The 22,212-nt window shown below is 35.5% G+C and overlaps 1 protein-coding gene across 1 annotated transcript in view; it reads left to right on the top strand.

Moving 5' to 3' along the window:
• The window catches only part of MAP3K1 (mitogen-activated protein kinase kinase kinase 1), a gene marked incomplete at both ends in the record, with an annotated part of 54,789 nt that overhangs the window by 22,193 nt on the left and 10,384 nt on the right, over window positions 1–22,212 (top strand). Inside the window, 9 exon segments of the mRNA XM_079548829.1 lie at window positions 11,350–11,500; window positions 13,037–13,243; window positions 14,821–15,021; window positions 15,921–16,037; window positions 16,581–16,726; window positions 19,010–19,131; window positions 19,907–19,988; window positions 20,115–20,292; window positions 21,608–21,898. Of these exon segments, the coding sequence (XP_079404955.1) occupies window positions 11,350–11,500; window positions 13,037–13,243; window positions 14,821–15,021; window positions 15,921–16,037; window positions 16,581–16,726; window positions 19,010–19,131; window positions 19,907–19,988; window positions 20,115–20,292; window positions 21,608–21,898 (1,495 nt within the window).

Below are 22,212 nucleotides of genomic sequence, written 5' to 3'. Positions count from 1 at the left end.
CATGATCCCCGGGTGAACGAAACGTGCATCGTACAGAGACTGACATTGTCAGCTTACTCACTGCATATAGCTTTAACTTGGCCTGTAAGCTGCTGCTTTAAAAACAGAAAGTAAAAAAAATCAAAAAAGGCTGTGCATGTGAAACTGAAAGTCAAAGCTGATGCTTTATAAGGATAAAAGCATGCAGGGATAATTTGAATAAAATGTCAGGATCTAAGTTTCTCTAAAGCTTTTTAAGTGTAATACAAGAATATCTGTATTTTGGTTTTACGTCTTTATCACATGATTCCACAGAGACAGTAATTGAGAAGGCTGTTTTTTAGGGAGGCACAATGAGAAATGGGAAAAAATTATAATAGGAATGAAGATGTGCTTCCAGTTGTGTGTTGTTAACAGTGGACATCTGTGCTGAAGGCTTCAAATGTCAAATACAAATGAGCAAAATGAACCACAGAAGCAAAACTCCTGCTATTAGTGTACTAACCTACTTACTGATGGAAAATGCCTTTTTTTTTTTCTTTCTTTTTTTTCAGATAAAGGATAGATGTGAGGTAGGGAGAGCTTTGTGTAGGAGCTGTTTAAAAATCTGAAAGCACATCTGTGTTCATACCTTTTCTTTGATGCTGTGGACTTCGCTACTTCACTGAATGCTGCTGCTGTCACAGCTGAAGTAATGTTTGAGGACGCTGTGTGGTTTATAGCTATTTCTTATCCAAACCTTATCGTGGGTTGGCTGCATGGCCATTCTTAAAACAATTTTGTTTTCCCGATAATGTCACTGGTCTTAAATGATAATTGATAATTAAGCAATAACATATTGGATATTAGCTTGAATGCTGATAAGTATCTGACTAAGTATAAGAATTCTGACTAAGTATCTTTGCAATATATTCTTTAAACATGGATGCTTTCTCAATTCAGTGTGAAGCCTTGGTATTATGTTCACAGTTGTGAACTGTTGAACCATGCACATAAAACACAGGAAGTAATAAATCCACTGGATAGCTGACAATATTTCAGAATGGACAAAGAAAATACATTCCCAAAAGATGTTCTGCAGAGGTATAAGTGGTGATTTGGGAAATTCTGAATAGGGAAGTTTTATTTTACTGCTGTATCAGAAGTTTGGGTTTGCTCCTTTACGTTTCTGTGGGAGTATGAATGGGGCTCTAGTAGGCAGCCTTGCTTACGATGTCTCCATGTGTGTCTACCAGCACTGGAGGCTGTCATCAGCCCATGGCAGCATGAATGGGAAAGGAAGCACATTTATTGGATTCTCCCAGTTTACCCCTATCTAATATCCTTCTTTTACTTGCCAGTTAAAATTGATTTTGTATTGTTAATTGTCCAAAACAAACTATCTGTTCTATTGAAGTTATGTGACTGCATCATAAATACAAGTACAGGTATGAAGTAGTACACGTTATGAGGAGAGAAGGTAAATGTAATAAAAAGCTGACAAAGGCAATTATAATGAAAGCATTTATGCATTTGTAGTTGAAGCCAAAGATATGTGACAGTACAGCAGCAAAATGGATAAAAAGTAATGCTGGAGACAGATATACAGTCATCACTTGCCCTGAATATCTTTTCTAGTACTAATGAATCAAGATCTCCTGAAATTTAAGATATGGGGTTTCATTATAAGATGGAATAATGCTCTGTGAATCTTAAAATATGAGGTTGCTTACAGAATGATTGAAAACAGTCTATCATACTCTATATATGAGTTTATGGGCAGGTAATTTGAGGTAAGAATCTCACAAATATTTCTGTACCAGTGCTCCAAATGTCTTATACACTTGGTGTGCATCTCACTGAAAATACCCTTGCTGCTTATCTTATAAACAGTTCTCTCAATAAGCAAGTAAATGCTTCTTTTTTTTTTTTTTTTTTTTTTTTTTTTTTTTTTTTTAAGTTATACATGGATGTAGTTTCAGCTTCTTTTTCTAAGACTGAACAGTCATTTCTTTTTTTCAGTTGTGGGTTAGGCTGTATGAAAAAGCTTCCATATAAGTCACTTTACTGCTGTAAATTAGTATCAGATTCAAAAAAACTACCTGAATGCTGCAGGTGAAATAAGTGTTTTTGAGATTTCTGTCAAAAATATTACTTGCAATTATTTGACTGTTTTCCAGTTACACAGTTTTCTGAACACTCTTGTATGTCCAGAGAACCTATGTTCTTTGCTTGCCTGCTTGTTTAAAAACTTCATTTTTTTCACAACTCTTTTTTTTTGAATCAGTAAAAAGGTAACATCTGTAAATTCAGCTACTCTGATTTTATTTAACAGTAAAGTATCTGAAAGTTTGAGTCACTGCCAATACTCTCCAGTTCTGAAATACTTTCCTCCATTCCTATTCAAAGAGTTTTTTGGGTAGCCATAAGAAATTGCTCATAGTTCTGCCAAATGTTTCTGCAGTGGTCACAATCTGAAGTTTATTACTCATTTTACAACAGTATTATTTTCAGTATATTTTATCGCCTTAAAATTCCAGATGAAATTAGGGACAGATCTGATCCAACTTTCGTGTAGGTAAATACACCAGAATATTTGGGTAATATAGCAGCTGGGAGGCAGCATTTTGCTCCACATCGTGGTTTGTGTTGTTGCACTGGTCATGTATATCTGTACTTCCTTAGATACAGAATTGTTTTCAATGTTCGGAATAGTGTGGTGGTTTAATCAGAGTGGTGATCCTTCACAAGATCTTACAAAATGAACACTGCTCACTGTTGATGGAAAGATTTCTTGTAGCTGGAAAGCATGGAAATCTTGAAAAAGCCATCTTTAAATTAGAAATTGCTGTTTCAAAAAGCTTCAAAAAGAAAAGCAAGAAGTGAGAAGCAGCCAAAGTGTTTTCTGGTAGACAGACAGAACTAAAGATAGTACTGCACAGCTCAGATCATTGCTCGAGTCCAACCTGTTATCTGACTTCTTGCAGCACATGTGGGCTTGCTTTTTCTGTTTGTTTGCTTGTTTGTTTTGTTGTTGTTGTTGTTGTTGTTTTTCCCTCATGTATGACTTTCCCTGTATTGGTTCACAAGCCTTTGGTCTGGACAAACACAGAGTGTAGAGCCAGCATCAAGAACCATACCTCTACTGAGCAGAGAGTCAGGAAGCAAAGGGATGATGAGGCAATTGATTGCTCACAAGACTTCTTGAACGTTGGCAGTTATCCATTGGAAGTCACTGTCTTAACCCAAATCTGAAGGTAATGAGGGCATTTTTACTTACAGAAATTCGATTAATATCTTCTTTTAAACAAAGGCATGACACTTTCATGTCGAGTACTAATGCTTTGTCATGAATGTAGATGTAGTATACATTTTGCTAGATAAAGAAATTGTGCTTGCTTCATTTACTAATGTTGTGTCACAGCTAAGAAAAAAAAATTGCAGTCAGCTGACCGAATACCTCTGACTTCTTAAATCCTCTATCAATTTCTGTGAAAGTTTAATACTGTTTCTAGTTACTGTTGCATAGTATGTCTTCAGGGAGCTAGACTATTCTTCATCTGTTAGTGTGCTTTTCGTAAGTGCAGTGTATGTCTGGGCTCATGCATCTTTCTAGATGTATGTAATGTTACTTCCACAGCGAAGTGCCCGTCATTTGTGAAAGTTTTCCCAGGTGCTTAACTTGCAAGAAGATGTATTGTGTTTGGCATCCTGAAAGGGAGTGGCTTTTCTGAAAACTTCATATAGGGCCTTTCTGATCAGGTTTTCTTATATGGATCATTGCGTTGCTCCTCAAGTTGCTGGAACCATTGTAAAATGATGTTTCTATAGTGGTATGCTTTCATGCCACTTTATGAATGCTTTGGCAATTTTTTGTCAATTTTTAAGCAAGTCCTGAAGATACACATTTGTGCAAGCCTTTGTGGAAGGGATGTGAACTCACTGCATTTTTTAACTCTGACAGTATGTTATTTACTCTCAAGAGTTATATTTCTAAAGAAGTATGCATACAAAAAAAAAATTAAAAACATAAATACATTGCATTCCTATGCCATTTTAATAGCAAAGTTTCTAAATAAAAACCTCTGTCAGAAATGCACTGAGGATGAGAAAAGCAGTGTGTTTTTGGTAAGGAATGGTCCAAGTACTTGCTGTCTCATAGTTGACTTCCTTGGTTTATTGTCATAGGTGTATTTGGTTATTGCTCTTTTCTTTATTTCAGTTGCTTGAGTTAACCTTGCTAAGTATTCTCATCCATCATCTGGTAATATTCACGTTCTTATTTTATTTTTATATTCTGGATTTTAAAGAAGCTGAGGAGTTACGGAGACTATAACCATTTTTAGCCATAAGCCTGCAAAAGCTTTGAATGCCTTTTCCGGTCATTTTTTGTCATGCTCGCTTGTTGTTATCTTACCAAAATAAACATTTTTAATAGCAGCTGCCATTGTTAGAATGGGTGTAGTTACTGTGTGCTTGGCCTGTGTCTAGACTGGTTGACAGACATCCCCAAATTGTCCCTCCATGTTGCATAGCAAGGTAGTGCTCTTCTCATATAGCACATGGTATTTTGTAGAGCATGCAGGAGATTCAGAACTGAAGATCCTCAGTCTTCATGGCAGGAGCACATTTTACCTATGACTTTTTGCTGATCAGAAATAAGAGGTCTGTGATGGATTGAGCATAAGGATGTTTAGTTTCCACAGGCATGCCAGTGTTTCTTCACCTAACAGTTACCCAGAATAAACTGGCAGGGCATTTTGTAATTTACTTCTGTGCTCCAGGAAAGCTTTTTATGCCAGAGTCAGAAACATGTAGTACTGTCTAGTGTGCTTTAGATATTGGAGGAAAGTTCAGCGTATGCACAAGTCTTTGCAAGACAAGGACATTTGAGTAGCCTCTGATGGTGGGTGTCGGTAACACAGGCAGCTCTTGGCAAGTTTTAGAGCTTATTTAATAGAGATTAATACTGAATTCTTGTATGAAATAGAAATAAACTCAGTGATAGTAATTCCAGTGTAACTCATGTTTTTTCTTCTCTTTCGTATTTCTTGTCCCTATTCTACACAGACTAGAGCATAAGCTTGAAAAAGATGAATGTCAAGAAACGAAAGCAGACACAGGCAAGATATGTAAATAAGAAAGTAAACTGGGGCGATTAGCACAATGGAGTAGTTCTTCATGCCTCCCAAATACTGCTTTAGACCAACTAGTAGATAACGATTTGTTACGACTGCCAGGAGAATGTAACCATGAAACAAATATGACTGGATAGAAACCTCATTTTTGCTCTGGAATCGTGGAGTTCAGATTTTTCTTCATGGAAAAAAAACAAACAAGAGTGAACTTGTTTAAGTCTTTCAAAGTATATTGCCTCCTTCAGCAAGGCCTGGGTTAGGTTTTTTAACTTCATGAACTTAGCTTAAAGTCATTTGAAGATTTGTTGTTTTTCTTCGGTTCTCCATTTGCCTAGCTTACCATTCACAGCCTAACTAGTCATTAAGACTTATAAAAGTTAGACTGTTACATTTCTTTGCTAGATATAACATGTTTACATGTTTTTTGTTTTTTTTTTTAATTATTTGCTGTCTCACATGATTTATTTTTATGATCTTCTTTTGCTGAGAGAACCTTAAAATTCTCGTTGTAGCAAAATCTTGGAATAACTGATACCATCTGATAATTCTGCAGTGCCAGAATGGTCTGAATGCCCTTTCTTGTTTATAACTCCTCCAGAAATGATTTAATAGGTTATATCTTTGGAAAAATCTGTGCAGCTCATCCTATCCAAGTTACTTACACAAATGCTTTATTTTCCCAAAACATTTGGAGGTGGGAATGTATTATTTTCCTACCCCTATTATCTTAAGCTGATTCAAAGTATAGCTTTTCTTTAAAATGTCTGATTTTGCTGTCTGTTGGGGTAGGGATGCAAGGTTATCCACTAAACTTTGTACAGAATGCATGGGATAGCCATCAAACTCGCAATAAACAATCTCAGCTCCAAAGCAGGACCAGTATGGACTCAAAACAGAGTGAATGTTCCCATGAACTTCATATACAGACATGTAATAAATGATGTGTATCGAGAACTTTGATGTCTGTTTTCAGTTTTCGTACCTTTTGTGCCATCTTTCTGCTAATGATTTCAGACTTCTACATTAACAAGGACCACAAGGACTCTGACCTGATGTTTTCTATGTCCTAGCCAATTACATTTCACCAAATGCATTTCTTGGTTAGAATATGATGGATTTAAATAATTTGAAGCTGAAGTTCACTTTAGTGTTTAAGAGATTAAACTGTAACATGAGCAAATAACCTGATAGTCAAAAGTGGATTGGTGATGAGCAAATACTTGGTTGTATTCAGCAAGGGAGGCTCTGGAGGACCGACATAGGGGAGAATCCCTTTCTGATACTCTACGCTTGCAAACCTATAACTGTATATAGATGGGTCAATTGCATAGCTGACTGTAAACTTCGTATTATGATCTTTGTTCTCAATGTTTCTGCAGTTCCTGGAGTAATGCCTGCTAATACGTTGTGCAGGACTCACTCCAACCTAAACCATTCTATGATTTCATGATTCTCTTTTGCTGCCCCAATATGAACTAGGCATGAACTGGATCTTTCTTGCTGAGCATCTGGAGTTTGTTGTATAATTATGTCCAAATACATACTTTTAATTAAAGAATTAAACTGCACAATCTAGGGGCCTTGCATCTTGACCAGTATACATAATTGTGTGTTTCCCACTACAATTGTGTGTAGGTTCTAGAAATTGTGTTCAATCATGGAATAAGTTTTTTGTTGTAGAGACTAAATTTGCTCTGCAAACCCACTGGTATGAAAGCAAAAAGTTTTATAATGTAACAGAACTGCTATTTTTACATCTTGAAATTAGCATAGCATATACCTTTACGTGTCTGAGTTGGTATTGTGAGATTGAATAACTGCAGAAGGGATGAGAGACCTTTGAGCTTGTCATATTCACATCAGAAGTTGGTGGCTTTCTTAGGAAGCCTGCAGAAGAGGAGCCCATTTCATTATCTTTGTGGCAAGCGTCTGTTTGAGAGGCCAGTATTTCCTGGCTTGTTTTGTAGGATTTGTTTTCAGTGATTCTGAATAGTTCCTATGACTAGATGGCTTCAGAACATGCAGTCCAGCCATTATTTTTTTTTTTGTCCTCTCAACACATAGATTTGACTTTCTACAAGTTAGAAAATGTAGGCGGATAGCATACCTCCATAGCTTTAGACATCTGAAGATCTGAGTCTTCATCACTGATTCTTCTTGAAGAGGGCTTGTGAAACTCGGCTGAAGTTGATGGCTCAGCTGTAGAGTTCTGTTGCGAATAGTATCTTATTGGCAGTGAAATGTCTTCTTCAAGAGATGCGTGTTTTTGACATGTCAATCAGAGATATGTTTGGCTGTAGTTCCCTTTGAGGGCAAGTGGATTTGGGGGGGGGAGAAGATGAGGGTCTTGTTAAACTGAGTAAATCATGAGTATTGCCAGACTAGGGGAGGCTTAGCAAAATATTCATCAGTGATTCACACAAACAACAAGAAGAAGAGACATTCTTGCTAATGTGAGAGGAAGGCAAACCTTAGATACAGCATACCACTCAATACATTCTTCTTGTGAACTTCAGAGGACAGTGTGTTGGCCAAATGAAGAGAGTCTGTATTGTTCTCAGGGGAGAACAGCTATTGGAAAGTCCAAGGCAGATAGGGGGGAAAAATAATAAAAAAAAAATTATTGTTTTTCCTTCTGTGTTTGTCAGCTACGCTAAGAGAAGAATAGAAGTTAATTTCACACTTAAATAACATTTGGCTGAAATCCCCATAGCTATTCTCGGAAGCCAGATTCATTAGTCTCTGTGATGTAGTGTGTTTATTGGTGTCTTGTGGCAGTTGTCCTTTAGTGTCAGGTTGAAAAAGTTCCCTGTGAAGTTTTTCAGTTCAGTGCAATGTGCCATACTTCATTTTTTCCTTTGTTTAGATTGCTCTCTGGTAGAGATGCTGCACGACCACTTCTTTTCTTAAATATTTTACTACAGCTGTGGTCATCCATCATTTGGCTGCGCTGGTATGCAAGTTATATTTGATAATTTACTTCAGACAAATATTAAAATAAAAAAAAAGTTACCAGCTTTTTTTTTTGTTTGTTTTTTGTTTTGTTTTGTTTTTCCCTCCCTGCAATTTAGCTTTTGTGGATACAGCAGACAAATCTCTCCCTCCAGACCTCTTTCCTGTTTCACTAGTACTGCTGATGAGAAAATCTGGTCCAGTGTGGTTTCTGGATAAAGTCTCACAAACAAGATAGCAGGGAAGCCATGGCTTTTCTAAGTATTGAGAAGCCCAGGAAAATTTATTTGAGTGACAGTTCAGCTGGTTGGTTTTTTTTTGTTTTGTTTCTTTGTTTTTTGTTTGTTTGTTTGTTTTGCATTTTCATATATGCCCTTTGCAAGAAAAATACTTGCAAAGAATTAGTGTGAAATTCACTGATCTGTTCAGAAGTAAAACTTGTGTATTTCACAACAGTTTGCTGAATAGCATGTATTGCATACTTTGTGTTAAAATACTGAATCATTGATCCATAGAGATCTACTTGTTAATAATCTAACTGTTCAATTAGTGTTTGCAAGGCTTCAAAATCAAGATGGCAGCGAAGGACAAAGTTTTGCCTCCTGTGCTGCACAAAGCGTTACATTAGTCTGTTCCCTTACAGTGCGTTAATCTCACTGTCAAGAAATGTCAGGCTCCCCAGAGCAACATTTCTTGTAAAATGAAGATTTACTTTTTGACTGCTCCCTTGTTCGTCCAAGCTATTCAAATCAAGTACCACCTGGCAGTCAGGTTTTGTTGTTTTCTTGTATCAAGAATGGGTTTTTCTATATGAAGATCAGGGTACCCTGTGCCTTGAAGTCCTCTGTGCTGTATATAGTGTGTTTTTTTTTACTGTTTGTATTTTGTCCTAATACGCATTGATTTGGGGACTGACAACCTGAGTAACTGTCAGGTTCAGCTGGACTGGAATAGATGAGGTTTTGTGTTAGGTTTGAAAATAAATAAAAGAAAAACAACAACAGGGAAAAAAAAAAAAAAAAGAAAAAAAAAAACCCAAAACAATCCTGTACGTTCAAGCTGCAAAATGAGGATGTGCTGCAGTATGCAATGGGACTTTATGAAATAAGTATTTTTTTCCCTATGACTGCACAGATGCAAAAGTGTAAGAATATTTAAATGATAATATTAGCCAAGCTTGAGTTAAAATATGAATACTTTCCAGAACACTTTGTAAACTGCCAAAAGATAATCTCGGTTTGCTAAGCAAGGGCTCTCAGACTCTGCTGGTCTTTCCCACCTGCATGGAGGAAAAGCACAAGAGGTCTTTGTGCAGACAAGAGCAGATTGGTTTAGCTGTCACATGAGAGGAAGATAGCTGCTTCTGCTTTTGGAGAACAAGTGCAGATTGTGAGGCCTTCACTGTTGTGTTACATTGTTCATGAATTCGAGTCCAAGGGCCTCTAAAAGACTTTTTTTGTATCTGTTGGGAAGTTAATCGTGCCTATATAGACAAATGAAATACTGTGCCATTCTTTCACTGCTGCAGTAGTGTTTTCTCTCTTGTATACAGTGTATTCATGCAAGTGAAATGGTCTCCAGCTCATAGAAAAAAAAAGACTATATGTTTTAAATTTGTAGATATATATGTGTGCATATTACACATGTAAATAAATATATGTGTGTATATATTCACTTTTTTTTTTTTTTTTTTTTTTTTTTTTTTTTTTTTAGCTTTGCTTTGGACTTTATTTATTTACTTATTAGGTGAAGATAAAAATGCGAAATCAGCCCTATGGAAGATGAGACAGCAGTTGTTTTTTCCCATGTTCTAAGCTTTTAGGCACATTTGGACTCTTCCTTCTGCTGTGATATCTCTCTTGTTAATCATGAATCACTTCTTATGTCTCTTTCTTGAAAACAGTAGCATAATTTCAGTGCAGGAACAAACATAATTTGTATGTCACTTGCTTTAGTTTTGAATGTAAGGCTTGCCACTTGTCTTGGGGATGGGGAGTGGATTCTTTGGCAGATGTTTTCCTACTTATAAATACTTTTAAGTCTTTAATCATTAGACACAGTTCTGTGTCTAAAATCAGTTTTTAATGGCAGATTTAGGTGCTGCTTGAAAGCAAATGTACTTTGTTTACAGTATCCATCTGCTTATTACATTTCAGCACTGAACAGGAAGAGTTATTTCCTGTCTCAGAATACTTTGTTTCCTTTGTCTCTACAATAAGAGGAGAAAAAACAAGAGGGTTCTCTTTCCCACCAATAAAACATTCTCATTCTTCTAAGTCCAAATTTATAATAAATGAAGCTCATAATATACTGCTCATGAACACATCTTTTGATTCTAGGGAATGTCGTAGGGAATGTGCTGTAGGTCACGCGTCATGCAGTACATAAATGTAGTTTTGGCTGCACCGCTAAATATTTTAGATGTTGAAGACTGCAGGTGTGAAAGCAGCAGTTGTAAATATGCAGCTGCTTCTCGCTGCAGCTAAATTATCTAGGGCTATCTTCCTCTTCAACTTGACTTTATTTTTTGAAATGAAAATTCATCCTGAGAATTGGCTTAATAAAGCTTGCATAAAAACAATCTAACATCAAGAAGGTGGGCAGGGATCATGTGCTACTGCTTAACAGTGTGGTTTTCTGGGTGATTTAGCAGATAGCTCAAAAGAATCAGGAAATCTTCTAGACTGCTCGTGTTTGTTTTTCAGTGGCTGAGATAATTTTTTTTTTGCTTCTTTGTTGTTGCAATCACAAGTAACTACGTTGCTGTAGGTCAAAAAAGTACAATCCAGATGAATTACGCTTTCATTTTACAGATATGAACTTGTTGTGAATTTTGTTGTAATTATAGTTGACTGGCAGCACTTTTGAGTCATTAGTCACTGAAAGCAACACTCAGGGGCAGTAGCCTTACTTTCATGAGTTCTGTGCCTGGCTTAAACATACTTTGTGTATTGCTTCACAAGCCCTTTTTTTGAGGAGGTGTTTATGTATGGGAAGAGGCATTATGAATTGCATGCTAGCGCACCAAGTGAGGATGTAAGTTTGTCACAGTATTCACTTATATCTGTTTTGTAAGCCATTTTAAAAATAGAAGTGGCAAGTTTTGAATTGTCGGTGCATGCAAGAACCATCACAACACTTCTGAAACAGTTGCATAATAATCTGCAGGGTTGAAAATAATGTTTTAGAAGGTGTGTTGAAAGGAGATGGAGAATAGGATGGCACAATAATTAAGAATGCTATGGTATTATAACTTAAATAAAAATAACTGTATGACTATAATTTTTTTTCTTTGCTGTAGTCGTGACATGGAGAATAAAGAAACCCTCAGGGGTTTGCAGAAGATGGATGACCGCCCAGAAGAGCGCATGATCAGGGAGAAACTCAAGGCAACGTGTATGCCAGCTTGGAAGCATGAATGGCTGGAAAGAAGAAGCAGGAGAGGGCCTGTGGTAAGTGATGCTGAAGGAGGGACCTTGTCTGTAACGTACAAATAAGAGTTCCTGAATTTTTCTTTTAGAAACCTCTTTATCGTGAGAATTTGCAGCTCTTAATAGTGATTTTCCTATTCATTTTTTTCTTTGATAGGAAACTGTGGCTGACTTTCTGAAATGTACATGTTTTTAAACTATTAAAAAACAACAAAAATAAAAACCACAACATACAGCTGTGCTGCTGATTCTGTAGTGTAAAAGTCCTGTGGCAGTACTGCCCTCTAATGTCAGCAGCTGTTGTAGCTGCTGATTCTGTACTAAAAAATTGCTGTGGCAGTACTGCTCTCTAATGTCAGCAGCTGTTGTAGCTTTTTCTCCTTACGTGAAAACATCAGTGTAGAACTGCACAATACTGTTTTGCGCTGCATTCCTTTTTGAAGATTTAATTAATTTGTATTTCTATAGCTTAAAAATGTTAAATAGAAATTTCCAAGGTGTTGTAATGTAATTGTATGGAATTTTTGTTACATGAAAACAAAAACCACCCTGCAAGTGTACTGAAAACAAACAAAAAAAGCAAACAAACCTGAGTAACTCCTTTACGTAAGTCTCAACTCAGCTAAATTTTGTTTGCCAGAGCATCTGTATTAGCTTCTTTCAGTATTACTTACTGTATTAATAACTCAGAAGTAATTTCAGAATGATAGAACCATAGATAGATTTTTAAGAAATTGCAGGCAAATCAAACTCAGTAATCATAGTGGTAATTCTGAAACTAACTAATGCTGGCTAGCTTATAGTAATTAGTTGCATATGAATGTAGTTGCATTAATATGACTTCCACTGTGACCTGGTGGGAATGCACAGTTGAAGGCCATCTTGTGCATTACCCAAGCTTACTGTATTGGTAACTTTCTGTGATAAGAGTGCTAAAAATACTTAATGTAAAAAAAACAAACAAACAAACAAAAAAAAAAACCAATATCTCAACTTCTTATAGAAAATAACTTTAAATTTGGATTTTTTCTTTGTGTCGTGGTTACTGCAATGCTTGAAATGGATTCACTATTTAACCTGCTTCCTTTAAGGCATCTCTTTTTTTAGTTTAACTTTCTAGCTCCAGATTCTGTTACTACCACTTTAATATTCAGGGTTTTTTTCAGATTGTAGCTGTTGATAATAGTAATTTGTCCATATGCCCATGAATTACATTCTGACCTTCCAGGAAGGGAAAAACATGGTAATCTAGAGGAAAAGTTTGCTTTTTGAATACTTCTCCTATATGCTGTTTACTTCCATAATCCAATTGCAATATATTTAAAAACAGCACAAAAGAGGTTTCTAAAAAGTCCTGATTTGCAAGCAGTACACATTCAATATGATGACATTTTAAAGTGTATTGGCAGATCAGATCAGGGGTATAAACATAGGCCTTTACTCTTTCAGGCAGCACAAGGCCACTAATTATATAATGCTAGCAAAATAAGTTTTGATGTATTTGTACTGTTTTAATGTAATTAAATAATTCTAACCGTACGGTTTAATTCCTGCAAGGTGGTGAAACCTATCCCTGTGAAGGGAGATGGATCTGAAATAAACAAGCTATCTTTAGAACCTCAATCTGAAGGACAAAGCACTGCTTCTTCACCTACGCAGAAAGGACGGCGTAGTCCTTCTCCTAGCAGTTCTTCTTCATCATCCTCTCGGACTGTTAAATCTGAGTCACCGGGTGTTAGAAGAAAAAGGGTATCTCCAGTACCTGTAAGTTGCAAGTGTGATGTAATGACTGAATTGAGTATATTCTGCAACCTGATGCATAAAAAGAGGCAGTTAGTACATCATCCTCAGTGATTATGACAAGATGCTGATGTAATGGAGTTATGACACAGCATCACTTGAGAGAGAGATACATAGAGCATGTATCATGTTACATTTCTCTTATGTGTGGAATTTTGTTCTCTGCTCTTAAGGTGTGTTTCTTCTTTTTAGTTCTGTCGTCCTCTAAGGACTTTTTCTGTAGGAAATAAATAAGGAAATGCAGATATTCTTTTTCTCTTAGCTTGATTTGAGCAAGGAGGTACCATGACTTTGTTCTTTCTCTAGTTTTTCTTCAGCTTTCCAGATAGGAATATTCCTTTGAGGGTAGAATTGTTGGTTAGAGTTCAGTAGAAAAGAGTTACCAGTATGCTACTTGTGATCCTTCGTTTGGGGACTGATGTTTACACAGAGGTTGGGGAAGTTTTAGGTGTGCATTCTTAGAAAATAAAATCTGTACTGTTATGTTAATGAAAATATGGAATGGAATGTTTCAAGAACTAAAAGCCCACTTTATTAGAGAAGCTTGAGAATATAATATTTTGAGGAATAATGTTTAACAGATAATACTAGCATACTTGTCCACAGCTGAATGTGCTGACTCATGCAATTAGAGAAGGAATAATAGCTTTCACTGTCCAATTGCTCTAAACAAGGTTTCCAAAATCGCTAAAATGTGTACTGCTATTCCATTCAATTTAGAGATGAAGATCACACAGCACAGCACTGTAGAACAACTTCTTTCCTTTTGATGAGAGAAGTTCAGATGCTAAGTTGTTCATCTTCTTGTTATTAATCCTTCACATGAAAGAAACTTGAAGATATCTTTTACTTCATTCAGTCAGTTGTGACCTTCTGCATTGTAACTTATAATTCAGATTGGATCTATATCAAAGCAGAAATTTAGAAATTGGATAGAATCATGAAAGCATTCATAATGCTAGAAACGTGAAGAGCTTAAATGAAGACACTTTTAATTAAAAAATTTTGACCAGTGATTTTTTTTTTCCATAATCAAAAATAATCTTTTGAGCCAATAGTTGCACCAATGTTGTAAAGAATAGGGAGCTGCACTCCTTTTCTTTTTCTTTGGCGTTTCTTAAAGTCAACTCCTCATTGACTGAATATTTGTTTTGTACACTGTACTCATATGACTTCATTACCTATTAAATATATTAGCATTACGAACTTATTCAGTAACTTGTTTATATTGAGTCGCAAACCTAAGATGTTCCAGTTGAATTATACCTGACAATTTAGTAGTAATAAGGTAAATCCACCAGTGAAAACATATGTTGAAGCATCTTAAGATTCCTATTCTGACATAATGCCATACAAAATTTCAGTTACAAAATTTTAGTTTTTCTTCTGCGCTCGATTTCTATTCAGAAGAAGATTGCCCTCTTTAAATTCCTGTAATCTGATCAGGTTATAGTTTTTTCGGTCTAGAGGGACTCATCATTCTGGAAAAATACATAGCTAAACTTTCAGTTGTCATGAACATGATGGAACCACTTGTGTAGTTTCAGAGTGGACGAATAACACCACCGCGAAGAGCCCCATCTCCAGATGGCTTCTCTCCATACAGCCCTGAGGAAACAAGTCGTCGTGTCAACAAAGTTATGCGAGCCAGGCTGTACTTGCTGCAGCAGATAGGACCCAACTCTTTCTTAATTGGAGGAGATAGCCCTGATAATAAATACAGAGTGTTTATTGGACCTCAGGTAAAGAATGTTTGTGCTGTCTGTAGCTTTTACTAATTTATAGTTTATATTGAAAAACTGTACAAAAAGCAAGTTAAATTAGTCACCAATCCATGCTAATTGTTCTGTAAAATAATGTTTGAAAATTGTAATCTGTGCTTGTGTAATGTAATGATCAGCTTGCATTTTTGTTAAATCTGTGCCAAGCACTATTTTTGTTCAGAATCCTCTTTAAAAAAAGCCTAGTTAAAAAGTCTTCACTAATGTAGGAATAAGAAATATATAGGGCAAGTGGCTTATTAAATGTCTTATTAAACATTTTTTGTTAAAATGTGGCCACTTAATTTCCTTTTAGCTTCTCAAAGTGAAAAGCATTCTTTCCTTTATTTGTGGAGTACATATTAATGACAAGCAATATCACAGTTCCTCTAGTGGAGTGACGGTATTGTTAATATCCATAAAGAGGTTCTTTTTAGAGACTTTCATAGTACCACTGTGATTCTGCATTGGAGACATACAGGTTTTTGTGTAAACAGAAGAATCTGATGTAAGTTTTCTGTAACATTAGAGGTCTGTGTTATGACTATATGCATAAGTTCCTTTTTGTATGAAGAGCAGTAAAAGTAGTATTTTTAGTTCATTTTAAAAAAAAAGAAAGAAAGAAAGAACAGATACTATAATTGTCTTGAATGTTTCGGGAATTCTGTAAGGCCATGTATGACGATATTGGTGTCCATATATAAAATACTATTTTGCAGTAAATTATCTGTTTTTAAAACAACAACAACAACAACAACAAAAAAAAGGGGCTAATGGGCCTTCCTAATGTAATATACACCTCCATGATGCACCTCAGTGTGGAAGAATGACCCATCTAACTATAAGGTCAGTGAAGTCCTAGCACGTGCTTCTCTTTGCAGACATGTAGCTGTGGCCGTGGAACATTTTGTATTCATCTGCTCTTCGTTATGCTGCGAGTGTTCCAGCTTGAGCCCTCAGACCCAATGCTGTGGAGAAAGACACTGAAAAACTTTGAGGTAATCAATGTCATAAAGATCTAATGGCAGATATAAAATATTGCTCCAGTTAAAAGTCTTTAGGATGCTATCCTAAAAATACTAAAAACTGTTGTATTTCTAAGGAACAAGATCGTGTTTTTACTTGTTTTTAATTTAGTCTTAAGTCTGGGTAGAAAAAGAATCTACAAATTAAAGGTGTAATTAAAAATGTTGGTAGAGGCTGTAGTTTAGTGAATTATTCATATCTCAGATTTTCTAGTCAAGCTTACTTATATCTATCTCTGATTAGCTGAAATGTAAACAGAGCAGGGATCTTTATAGATGTGTGTATCCTTAAAGCTTTCAGTTACTCTTAACAAGTAAATGGATTTTTGCTGTAAACCATATTTCTTGTGAACTATATAATAAGACTTAGAAATTTCCTTATACTTCTGCTGCTAATGCTTTATTGTGGAAGTCAGTAGATCTCTTGCAGCTGTAGTTAAGCTTCCATAATGTTGCCTTTAAATACAAGCTATTCATAGCATAAATACGACTGTTGCTATCTTTTTCTGATGTTAGGTTGAGAGTTTGTTCCAGAAATATCACAGTAGGCGTAGCTCGAGGATCAAAGCTCCATCTCGTAACACCATCCAGAAGTTTGTCTCACGCATGTCAAATTCTCATACATTGTCATCTAGTACTTCTACATCTAGTTCAGAAAACAGGTTAGTATTTTTCTAAAGGAATTAAAAGCTTCAATTCTGTAGTGTTTTGGTGTTTTTTTTTTCCTGATTTTGCAGGTTTAGAATCACATACATTCTTTTTGTTCAAAGCTGCTTTCATTTCAGGCCATGTTAAATCTTTATATTTGCAAACTTAAGCATGTGTTTGTCACTGCAGTACCAAATGGGAATATTTGCTTTATATCTTTCTGTTTGAAAGTTGCTGACTTGAGAAAAGTTACTTTTACCCTTCATTGGTTTGGGAAACAAACTTGAAAAATGTTTTTATATGTAAGACTGATTTTATTTGGTTTTATTTGGCACTTTTATTTGTTCACATATAGCAGTTTGCAGATATTGACAAATCAAGACACAGGATTTCACTTTTTTCTCTTTTCCTAATAAATAATAAAACTACTTTTGAGATATTGTGCACATGCAAATACACTGAAAATTTTCTGGGTGTACACTGTGCATGTAAACACATAATAAAAGATGTACGCTCACATGTTCAAGTATGTTTTTAAGAAAACTCTTCATGAAAACTGAATGGTTATAGTGAAGGGAGTTACTAACTAGTATGATTTTTCTATTTTATACTATGTTAAAATGACTTTATTTCAGTTTTAAGTGATTATTTTTTTCAGCCTGTACAGTTTGGGTGCTCTTGCTTGTCCTTTTCTTGATTTTGCAGAGATCTTACTTCTTAAACAAGTAATTTGTGGTTTGAATTAGAGGGTTGAGTGAACTAGACATCCTCTAGAGACGCCAAACTACAGACGGCGGTCAGAACTGAGGCTTTCTTACGTGTGAAGTGAAACTTATTATAAGGACTACCGTGATATGTTAGTGATCATTCTCATGGTGCTAGCTGAATATATTCAGATGGGTTTATAATTCTGATTTATAGACTACGACCTTAGTTTCCCACTATCTATTTTTCCAAATTATGTCATTATAGATAAATAAGATAAATAAACCAGTTAAATACATAAATTACTCTAGAACCATTTATCTTGTCAGTTCCTTTAATTCTGTACCTTGTCTGGAAAGATGTATTTCTTTCATTGGATTGTGAACTTCACTAATTCTCCTTATTGACAGGAAAAAACATTTTTCAACTGCTTGCCAGTATACCTGCTAGCCATCAGGTAGTTCCTACCACTACTGGTGCAGTGAGATAGGTTGCCATTTTGTGGGTCTGTGTTTGTATTATACTGGAGAACACTGAGCATCAGATTCATTTAAGATAAAACTTCATTCAGTTCTGATGTTTGCTATGATTTGAGTTAAATTTAGTTTAGTACTAGTTCTTCAAAAATACGTTTTAAATTAGTGCATGTGTTGTTCTGTAGAGGTTATTTTTTTCCTTGAAAAATCACAAAAATAACCTTACACTGGAAAAAAAATTATGTCACCAGTTTGCAAAGAAATAGAAACAAATATGTACAATATAGTTTTGTTTTAAGAACCACTGCTGCTGAACAAATACAGGATTTCTGCAAACTTTTAGACATACACCAACTATAACTTAAATCGGTAGTATGGATAATCAGCTTAGTACATTCAAGAAATATTACAGAATATTAAAACTGTTTTCCACTAAATGTTATCTAAGTTTAAAATATCTTTTTCTTTCAAAATCTCTGATTACATTAACTTAAAAGAAGGCGTAAATAAAATGTAATTAACATGCAGAATAGGTGATTTTTTTACTGATCTACAGTGTTGGTATGTTAGCATTTATGCAAATCTACTACATTGTTTTCTGTCAGAAGACTCAAATGGCTTTATTATTTTTTACGTATGTTTATCACGTAGTTTTTAGCCCAATACAGAAATCTATAAATACTATCTTACAACTCAATGTTATGATGGGAGTAATGATGGAAAAAAAATGTATGCAGATTTCAAAATCAAGAACTTTCTTAATTTTTCAAAACTGATAATAATAATTGAAAAAGCAAACTTAGTTTGTTTAAAGAAGCCTTTAAAGAGATAAAAATGTAAGTGCTGGACCTTTCTGTCTCTTAATTAATATCTGACCTAGTTTGAAAAGATGTCGTACATTTTGTGACTTTTCATTTCAGCAAGCTGTTGTCTTTTCTTTGCACATTCAAAATTAAGTTTGCTTATTTACTGATACCAAGGATTAGGAAAATTATTCTGAATAGCGCATAGTCACTTAGAAGTAGTTGTAAATTAATCTTTCTAACTGCTAAAACCTGTTCTGAATTCTGATATGCTATTTTAAAATCACAAATACATATATATTCTTTTCAATAGTATGAAAGATGAAGAAGAGCAGATGTGCCCCATTTGTTTATTAGGCATGCTGGATGAAGAGAGCCTGACTGTGTGTGAAGATGGCTGCAGGAACAAATTACACCACCACTGCATGTCAATATGTATGTTTTCATATTTGTCTCATTAAATTCTTGTGACTCTAGATGTGCAAAAGTACTACAATTTAGTGTAACCCAGTGTGGGTTTTGTATATTTTTTTATTTAAAAGTGGAGAAAAAATACTCACAAAACCAGAAACTTTCTCCTAGATGATGACTGTAGAATTTTGTGACACCTTGTTAGCATTCAGATACCAACGATACACCTGTTTTTATCAGTTATTCACAAATCAGGCTTGTAGTTTAGTGCTTTGAGAAAAAAGTTAACTGCAGGGCTAAAAGTTAGAACTTTTTTTTTTAACCTGATTGAAAAGACTATTAAACAATTAGAATAAGGTTAGACGCAGATTTACTGTGACTTGTCATGAGAGTACATGAAAGTTGTCTACTCTAACCTTGGATTATGTAGTGAATTAAGAGTACTTGTACAAGCTACATTAAATAAAGTCTGTAAATACTTTCAACAAATAACTTCAACAAATAAAGCTCAGTCTCCTGTATTTTTGTACACAAAAAAGATATTACTTCTATTAGAGACATAAAAAGAATCATATTTCAGTTCATGTCTTTCAATGTCAATTACAGAGCCAAAGTGAAGCACTTCTTTGTGAAGAAATGTTTAAATGCACATATTTGTCAGAATGCTTCACATGGTTCAGTCTAGAAGTTTCAGTTAGAAACAGAATTTTTTTCAGTGTAACTTAAGACATATTAGTTCTTAGACATCTGGTCTATGCACTGGAAAGCTGGAAAATGTTCTCCTGTTGCTTTTATCCAGGGGCAGAAGAGTGTAGAAGAAACAGAGAGCCACTTATATGTCCTCTGTGTAGATCTAAATGGAGGTCTCATGATTTCTACAGGTAGGCATTCAGTCTGAATGTAAGTGTATCTTTCTGGCTCTGAAGAGACATTCTTGAATGTGGTAAAATATTTAACTTGGTCAGTGTTTCATTTCTTAATCTTTGTTCTTTGCTGTTAATCTGTAGTCATGAATTGCCAAGCCCTGTGGATTCTTCTGTTCTCCATGTGGTTCAACAGCAAACTCAACAGCAGTCAACAGTTGGATCACAGAGGAGAACCCAGGATACTAATTTTAACCTTACTCATTATGGGGTCCAGCAGATTCCTTCTGCCTATAAAGATTTAGCTGAGCCATGGATTCAGGTAATTTTTACAGTGTAAAAGAAGCTTCAAATGTAAAAATTGATTTTTAAACCATGTTGCTAAACTTGTTCCTAGTGAATATAATATTGCACAGCATAAATGCAAAACTACGTGCATTTTCTTCAGAAGAAGCTATGATCATTGTGCTTAATGGCCAGCAAAGAAGTACTTTCTAAGTATTCATTCCTACTGCTGTTATTAATCACTGGCACAAAGGAGCTTTCTTCTTAAAAATCTTGGTATAAAAGATACTGTGTTAGGATTTGGAAGCAACTAATCTTGAGTATTCTGTCTGTGTTGTTATTTTATTAGTCCTAGATTAACCACCGAACTGGGCTATACTGTGATTAAATTACTTGCCTGAATTAAAAAAAATGGCTCTGAAGTGGACTGATCACCTGTATGTTTTAAGCTTCTTGAGATAGTCTAGCAAAACATTATTTGACCATCTTTGTATCTTATCATAAAAACCATAGAACAGTTTGGATTGGAAGAGATCTTAAAGACAATATCACTCCAGCACCCCTGCTGTGAGCAGAGTTGCCACCACCAGATCAGGCAGCCTAAGGCCCCATCCAATCTAGCCTTTAATGCCTTCAGGGATGGAGGCATCCACAGCTTCTCTAGTCAGCCAGTTCTAGTGCCTCATCATTCAGACTTCATCCCAGGCCTCCTACTGAAGATTCTTGTAACAAAATTCATATTCTTAATTTTAGTCTAGTCACAGAATCACCAAAGTTAGAAAAGACCTACAAGATCATCCAATCCAGCCACTCACCAATCAGCAATAGTTCTTGTTATGCCATGTCCGTCTACACAATGTTTTGTGCAATTTATTGTGCAAGTGTCATATAAAAACCAAGTTGGCACTTACTGTTACTGAAGTTGGGTTGCAAGAGACAAACAGCCTAAATACTCCTTAGGCTGAAGTTGGATTCAACTGAGTAGGGATCTTGTGCTGAAAAGAAGAATGGGATAACTTGTTGCCTATATTTCTGCTGTCAATTTTTGTCAAAAATAGCTGGACCTAGTTTTCAGCTTTGTTTAAATCATTGTCTAAAACCTGCATTACTGAGTAACTGAAGTATAGTGAATGAAATTACCTACCCCCACTTGGCCTAGCAGAGTTTCTGAAGAGCTGAAGACTCGTTATTTATGACAGTTAATTTATATCATAGATTTTTTAAAATTATTTATTTATTTTAAGATAGTATAACCTCTGGCATATAACTTCTGGCTGACAGATGTCTTAGGGTGGTTTTTCATCAGTTGTGATGTTATTCAACTTGACTCATGTAAGGTTTCTATTTGGCAGGTCTTTGGAATGGAGTTAGTCGGCTGCTTGTTTTCTCGAAACTGGAATATACGAGAGATGGCACTTAGACGTCTTTCCCATGATGTTAGTGGTGCTCTATTACTGGCTAATGGAGAAAGCACTGGAAATTCTGGAAATGGCAATGGACACAACACAAGTGCTGGAGCTCTGGGAGTAGCGAGTGGGTCATCTCAGGCCACCGTCTCAGGAGATGTTGTGGTGGAATCTTGCTGCAGTGTGCTATCCATGGTCTGTGCTGACCCTGTCTACAAAGTGTATGTTGCTGCTTTAGTAAGTAGTTGTTTACTCATTGTATTCTAGTTACTTCATTTTTTTTAAGGGATAGGAGAAGGAGATGTGTAAGGTCAAGAATCCTAATTACTGTTGTTAAGCATTACTCATGACTTGACTATTAATTATCGTCTAAAAGCAGAATGGATAGTCTTTAGCAAGGGTGAATTGGCATGTATCCACTGGCCAAATACAGGGAAATGGTTATTGTTAGCAGTAATGGTATGACTGTGTTCTTTTCACTATATTAATTTCCTTTCTTGTCCTTTCCACATGCATTAGTACTTTCGACTGCGGATACCTGATTAGCTCCT

This window comes from Tetrao urogallus (assembly GCF_951394365.1).
Source record: "Tetrao urogallus genome assembly, chromosome: Z".
Taxonomy (NCBI): Eukaryota; Metazoa; Chordata; class Aves; order Galliformes; family Phasianidae; genus Tetrao; species Tetrao urogallus.
The sequence above is the reverse complement of the archived record's forward strand: the minus strand, read 5'-3'. Positions and strand labels throughout refer to the sequence as shown.